The sequence below is a fragment of the Columba livia genome, chromosome 11 (genome assembly GCF_036013475.1).
Source record: "Columba livia isolate bColLiv1 breed racing homer chromosome 11, bColLiv1.pat.W.v2, whole genome shotgun sequence".
Classification (NCBI taxonomy): domain Eukaryota; kingdom Metazoa; phylum Chordata; class Aves; order Columbiformes; family Columbidae; genus Columba; species Columba livia.
This window is the reverse complement of record NC_088612.1, coordinates 9602004-9609700: the sequence shown is the minus strand read 5'-3', so window position 1 is coordinate 9609700 and position 7697 is coordinate 9602004. Positions and strand designations below refer to the sequence as shown.

Here is a 7697-nt window from a genome sequence, read left to right as displayed (position 1 = left end):
GCCAGTCAATATTTACATTCCTCATGAACATACAGAAGAGCATCAGGGTACTTGAGAAATGAGCCCTTGATTGCCACTTGGAAGGCATCATCAGAAAGTCAAATCACTTCAGCACCTCCAACAACAGAACTGCTTTAGTTCTTGAGACTCAAGATTTCTCACAGATGTGTCAAAGTCTTTTGCCTGAGAGCAGGGGATGTCTGAACAGCATAACGGGTGCTGAAAAAATCATTTAAAATGTCAAAAGATAGAGAAAGCATTTGGTTATCTCTTGCTCTCTATTCCTTGGTGAAGTAGCAGAGAACAGATCACTATAAATGGCCACTCACAGGCTCCTTGAGCCACCTAAGGGGAATACTGGTAAGATTCTTCAGTGTGGAATAGAGAGGGATCTACTGTAATAGTAAGTGATCACTGAAGTTTGAAGATACAGATGCAGTACTTCAATTCGACTCTCAAGTTCCCAAAATGTCAGCACACAGAACAGCCCTAAATCTTGGCTTAGAAGTCACAAAACATCCAGTGCCTTTCCAAGCGAGATCTCAGCTCCTCTCATTTCCTGCACACAATAGCATTATTCAGCCCGTGAAGTTTCCACTTCGCTTGCATTTATGCCAAGTACTTTTAATTGCAAAGGAAAAGGATGTTAAGCTCTTCCCATTTGTTTCTTTCTAATTCATAAGGGACACAGCAGCGGTTGGTTAAAGTTACAGGTGAAGGGTTGTTCTCTCCCTCCATCTCAGTTATTGAGGGACTCGCAACCTCCTCCTGCTGCTCGAAAACCGAGGTTACCGATGCTGCAAGGGTAGGAAAATTTGTGTTGTCATTTGTACAGTCCTAAAAAGGCGAGTCATTGTAAACTCACTAGCAAATAAGCACCAGGGAAGCCTGAACGATGTCTAAACCCTTCAAGGCACCCGTTGTCTGTTCAGAGTCACCTTGGCCAACATAGATCTCATTTAAGAATGCTCATATTCACCCAAAACACATACAATAATTCAACTCAAAGAACTCATCAGAAGAGAGCAGCAGCTTTGACTGAAGCAAAATGCTGCACAGTAAGGAGTGAAATAACTGGAAAAACAGATGCTTAATTACTACTTATTTTTGGCAGCCTTGTTCCTATGGTATCTGTTAGATCAGGGGAAAAAGCTGCTGAATGCTGCTTAGTAAATAATACATGAACCACATCTAGGGACTATCAGGGTGGCACATAAGACAGCCCTACTGAAAGCTGCTTTTCTTTTGATCAATCCATAGAAGGGTCTAAAGTAACGTTTCCATATGGGTGGTGTTCCTGTTGTGCAATCTCTGGTGAACTACACTGCCTGAGACAAAGGGATTAAGTAAACTGGGTTTGGCTTGGTGGTGTTTTAAGACGTGTCTTCACCCCACCTCTTCAGCCTTGGGACAAGAGACATATTAATAGCTATTTGCTACGCAAATGAACTGAAATATAAATGAAATGCTACATTTTGACTTAGCTTAATAGCCCCAGGAGTAAGAATTTAGTTAACTTTAATGAAGTGTAATTCTATCAAAAAATATAGTTTATTAACAAGCACATACAATAAATTGCACCACTAACTTTAAATAAAACATCTAGCAAGCTCACCTTCACACCAAGTGACATTTGGTTAATACAGAGCAAAAAAGCAATACATGTTTGTTTTCAACAGACATAGAACAAACTTAGTTGCAATCCAAGTTCAAGTTGTAATCCAAAGAAGGGCACATAAAAGCAAAAGTAATGAAGACTTCACATGAACCTTGCTATTTCTTGCCACCAGACCTTTGGTCTCTTACAAAATAGGTCTGTAATACAAAAAGTAATAAAAACTCTGGATTCAATTTACTCAGCCTCTTCCATCTCAAATTAACTACAACATTTTGCAACAACGTGAGTAGTATTAAGAGGGAGGTAAGAGGCCAAGATAGTTACATCTTGGAATTACGTAAATTCAGCTGCAGATACAAAGGCTGCCTAGCAGCAGGCATGGACTTCAACATCATTGTTCCAGTTTTTGCAAGAAATACAAAAAGGGTAAAACACATTCTTCTCTCTCATCAGTTAAAACTTGATCCAACCTCCACTGACATCAAGCCAAAGTTCTTCTGCTATCAGTGGTGCTCTGATGGGGCTGCAGTGGCCTCCACAGAAAAGTCATCCTCTCTGGTGAAAGGTTTGTCATCCTCCGGTTGTCAGCTCGGCCGGGACGTCAGTAGAACCTGACACGCTGCCGCCACACGGATGTCACCACAGTCTCATCCTCCCTTCGTGCCAGAAAAAGGGATTCAGCAGAATTCGATATATAAGAATTGAAGCCAACTTGGCAATGAACAGCTCCGCTCTGCTCAGTGAAAGATCTTAACCTCACCACAACGAAGTAAACAGAAGGTTTGTCATGAACTTCAGTAAGAGCCCAAGAGAACGATCAGGCCAAACTAGAACAATATGAACTTCTTGATATTAGACCTTGTTCTTCACACAGGAAAGGACATTTGTACTTCTGATCCTCCCGGGGAGTCACAGGAAGGCTCCCAAGAAGTGTTCCAAACCTAACAGTGGCCGTGGTAAAACCTCTCGCGCAGGATTTTTAAACAAAGCCAGAGATTCCTCTGGTTCCTTTGTGGCAGAACAAAAAGCTATTTCTATAAGCAGCAGGGTCCCAATTTTATCACAACATAAACAAAAGTTATGCTGTGCTCCCTAATTGCATCAGAAGTTGATATTTACTCAGAAAAAAATTATATCAATGGATTGGAGACTTAGTTTCCCTCATTTCTCTCCTGTACCTCTCTCTTTATACCACCTAGAAAAAGCAAAGAGTTAAGATCTCTTTTTACGATCAAAACCCCTTTTAAAATGGTAATTTTTTTCAACTGCTGGAACCAGACTCTTTTGCAGTACAAGGAAAATTTTAACTCAGTGTGAACTAACCTGATGAACAAGAGCAGGCAATCAAAAATCACCTAGAAATATACGCGTTAAAGAGAAGTCCAAGTATCGCAACACCTCGTAGTGAAAAACAAGTGATGCACAGTTCAATCAGCAAGAAGCTCCCTCTCTCCTCTGCAGCCTGCAGAGCTGGCTCTCATCACGTCAGCTACCTACGAAATACTCTTACAGTAGAACAACTTCAGAAAAATCTGGACAAGTGAGTATGGATTTATTTTAATCTATAATAGAACAATATCAACCAAAGATAAAGATGAATACAAACACTGTTTCTATTAAAAAAAAAATCATCGAAACATGAATTTAAGCTGCATTTTCAGTCTATATATTGGCTTTCCTCTTCCTTGTTTTATAAAAATAGCGTATGACATTTCAGCTTCATTGCGTATTTAAGTCACTTATTCATTAAACATTCCATTCTTGAAATATCATCTATTAAAATGTTAGTTAAGGTTCATCCTGCTTATAGAACAGACTAAATTTCTGAACTGCACTTGTAGACAATAATAAAGAGACTGGTATGAACTCAATAAAAAAATAATTCAATTATAGGATGAAAAAAAGAAAATAAAACTTAAATAGTACTAATTAAAAAGATCAAGCTCCATTCTTACCATCTGATTCCTAACAAAACAAATGTCAATGCCTCTTAGCTGATCAAGAGATTTAGCTCCAAAATAACCTTTATAGATTGAATTTAGAAATAATCTGTGCTTCGAAGTCTGTAAGTTGCTAAAAGAAAGGACAAAAACTTTCAACAAAACATCTCCTTCAAAGACAACAGAGGAAGCCACAGCAAAAATAATACTGAAAACTCCTGATCAGAGTATTGTATCAAAAAATACTATTTGTAACACTATCATAGTTGCCTTATCCATTAAAAAAATGGATTCTGTAGTACGGTTGTACATTTCTGAAACAGGTATAAGTGTACATGGGCGATTTACATCTCAGCTGTGTAGTACCAAACAAAAAGCAAAAAGCTGAAGCTTCAGTGGTAAATCCCGCTGGGTGGGAAGGCCTGGTGGGGATATCAATATGGAAACCAATCCGTGGAATGACAGAGTCAGAAATCCAATAGTCCCAAGTCTGCTCGGACATGGCTCTTTCCCCTACTGCAAGGCGGATTTAATAAATGGGATTTATTTGAGAAAGTTTCACAACTCTTAAACAGTGGATGATACTTGCATTCCTGAACAATTAGTTTTACATTTCTTAATGCTAATTCAACTCTCTAAAACCAACCCAATAAAACCAGCAAAGCTTTTACAAGTAACATGCACAACCTAAAAATTCTGCTCTCAAACCTGCCTTTTTGGACCTCTCTTAAGCTCTTAAGATACTCTATTTATTGAAGAGATGCCAGGAAGCCTGCAGCAGGGACAAATGCTTCTTTGCAAAAGGAAAATGTTTTAGTGCCTCCTCCCTTCCAAGTATGTACACCTCACCACAACATATGCTAATGCACTACCAAATAAGTCTCTTTATCTTGCCATTTTTATAACAAACTGATTCATTCATTCCTATTTCAGCTTTTAAGTACCTACTGCACAGAGCAGCATACTGTGCCAAATCAACAAGTTGTTTATATCTAAGAAACAGAAAGTAAAAAAGAAAAGAATGCATTGTATTTTAAACATGGTATATTCCAAAACAAGTCAAGAGGGGATAATTTTGTATAAATTGTTTCAGGGTAAAATTGAAATTTTAAGTCATGCAGACATTTTGGGCCCTTTTCTTCCCACCCATTGTCCTTTATTTAAAATGAACAAGATCTAACAAAAAAGGACTCCCAAAAATACGACAGTGGACATTTGCGCTACACCTGCCATTAATATATGAAAACAAATCTTACAGCCCTTTGTGAAGATAACAATATATGCATATTTACCTATGCATGGAGATGCACATACCTCCCCACCCCAGATTTCCAGCCGTCTCTGAGGTTAACACACTCCACTGACACACTATCACAAGTCAGCCAAATGCTGAATATAGAAAAAGGTGGAAACCAACTCTCTGCAGATCGACAGTCTGCAATTGTAAAAATATAATAAATATAGATAAATATAACTATCATATTCCTAGCTTTTTTTTCCCCCAAGTGAAATTTGTCCTTAAATTCATTTTCTTCCTGAAGAACTGAAAGAAGCAAAAGGGGAAGTGTTTTTAAAAATCAAAAACTCAATGAAATAAAGATAGCACACCCTCAAACATGCTGGAGCGAGAGCACTCAGTGCAGGCAGCAGTACCGGCCTCCCCTACCAAAACAGAATCCTTAGTCTCCACTCATAACTTAGTTACTCCAAATAAATCTGTGGTGCTTCTAATGACACCAGAAAGAAAGATCTGCTTTTAATATGTGGATTTAAAGCACAGTTAACTGTCAAAGACCTGGTATACAACTGGGATAACTCCACTGGGGAAAATACTCAGATGTGAGGGAGAAAATAAAGCTAAATTCTATGGGAAAGTCACTGGGATCCATCAAATGTTTCTGTAGGCTCAGATCTATACACCTGAATCCTGCTGTAGGGGTGATAAGTATGAGGGGAAACAAATGAAAACCGGTTTGTCATAAGTGGACTTTTTCTTTTCCCCCGTTAAAAGAACGAAAACAGCCTCAAGTGATGCAATGGGTCAACGTGAAGACAGCCGCATTTGAAAAATACTGGAAATCCTGAAGTCAGAGCTTGTGAATTTGTTTGGTTTGTACGCTGTCTTGGAGGAGAGAGAAGTTAATACTTTTAAAGGCTCGGTATTTACACTTCCGAAAAGTTTCTCCAGTTCATCCAAACCTGATAGGGCAGGATTTAAGTGCCTCTTACTGTTCCCGACTGGGCACTTCTGCCTTGGCACACGCGCACACACAGAATTCCAGTACCAATGGGATACGACGTCTAATGCAGCTTTAAACTGGCAGCACTCCTGAGTAGATTTACATGTTTATCAACTCAGTAGGTCAAAAGTCTGCAGACACTGGGTGGAGCAGCAGTATGCCACAAAACTAACAGTTGTCCTCCTAGAAAAGAAAAAAATAAAGGGGGGGGGGAAACAGTTGTCAGTACAGATTAAAGCTCCTGGCCCCATTCCACAGCAGACAATGTGCTGATTTGTAAAATACAGGATTAGCCGATCTGGACACTTTAGAAAAAGCAGGTTCACTTGCTCTATAATCAGTGCCTGATACAAAGGCAGGGAAACATTGCAGGGGTTCTCAAAAACCTTCCTGGTTTCTTATGTATTAGGTTTAAAGCAGCAGCATGTGGATTTTCTTTCTGTGGAGGGTGTGGCTGAGTGTTATAGCCAGCAGGTTTAACCGCTAAAAGGCAAATAGCTGGGCAACTCTTTGCTCCAGCTTTGCTCATGTGTTTCTTAAATTACTGCTTGTACGCATGAAATGACTGAAGTCCAGTGACCTCCTTTGGCTCAGCTGAGTGAATGAGCTGGGCCCAGATCTTCAGAAAGGCCGATTGACCCGCAGGGCTGTCGCTTTGTGCCTGGTACTACAACAGGGGGGTTAACTTGAAAGTGTAACGCTGCCCTGGCTGCGCCCACATTGACCCTCCTCCTGCCCCCATCCCGGCAGGGACCTAGATACCCGGCTTTAAAAATCCTAAGATCTGGTTTCTGCTAACTGAGAAATCCCACTTTACCCAGGACTCATGTCATCTCTGCTTTTTCTGATACAGAAATCCAGTTCAACACTGAAATATCCTTTCCTATAAGAGGATACAGCACATGATAAGGAAATGCAGACAGAAGTTACTGGCATGGATGTGGCACGTGCTAATCAGTGCTGTTCAAACGTTCAGGATCCCTACTGTGTGTTTTCATGGTCACTGTAAGCTCTTTAGAACAGAAACCCTGTCCTTCACGTCTCTCTAAACCAGCTATCACACCTCTACAATTCCACATAATCTTATAACGCCAAGTGCACAAACTACAGAGATAAGGATGATGGGCTGCTCTGCTCAGATCTCATTTTCTCTGGATTTGCATCAAATGTCAGCTACTTAAGACTGTATTCATCATGGCATTTTGCAGAACATTTTGCAGTACATTCTCGTCTAAGAGAGGGAATGATAACCACTTTTTAAATAAGTGAAAACCATGCAGAAATAAATAGTTTCCATCAATATATTTTAGAGTGTTAATATACTGTTCTTCCAAAATAGCCTTCAGATATGCTTTTGTTGAGTCATAACTTTAATAATTCCCAAAGCTGTCTCCTGATGTGTCTGTCATCTCATTGCATTCTACAATGAGCAATGCTTAGCAATTACTTAGAAAGTAGAGGTCTCTAGTCCAAACTCCCCCATTGTTGGGTTATTTTGGATAATATAAGGATTTAGTGACCACCAAGTAGTTTTGCAACACTTGCTTAGAAAATGATACCATTCTAATGGAGCTAAAGGCTTGAATGAAATTCTTTCTAGCATGATTATAACATCTTCTGCCGCCCTGAATATAATGACTGTAATGTGAAAGTAATTTATTTTGCTCAACATGAAATCCATTGAATTTCAACATACGACTGAAGTGTAACAGAATGGCAAGTTGAAGTATGCAATCACCACAACCAGATCTTTCTAAGAAAGATGACTTTTCCAATATAACATTTATGCAGCATTCTGGTTCCTGTCCTGATTTTGCACACCTAAGTTGTTTTCATTTGATAAAGTTGAATTGCTTACAAATCAGATACCTCTTATGTCACAAACTCACAGCAAAATAA

General features: G+C 39.4%; 1 protein-coding gene across 8 annotated transcripts in view; it reads right to left on the bottom strand.

The window, feature by feature from the left end:
• Positions 1-1532: 1532 nt before the first annotated feature.
• Positions 1533-7697, bottom strand: part of LRRC28 (leucine rich repeat containing 28) — a 54666-nt gene continuing 48501 nt past the window's right edge. For all 8 annotated transcript variants that reach the window (XM_065076688.1, XM_065076691.1, XM_065076692.1 and 5 more), the window contains one exon: positions 1533-5981. In XM_065076688.1, coding sequence (XP_064932760.1) covers positions 5909-5981 — 73 coding nt within the window. In that variant the 3' untranslated portion in view covers positions 1533-5908. The remainder of the gene's footprint in view (positions 5982-7697) is intronic.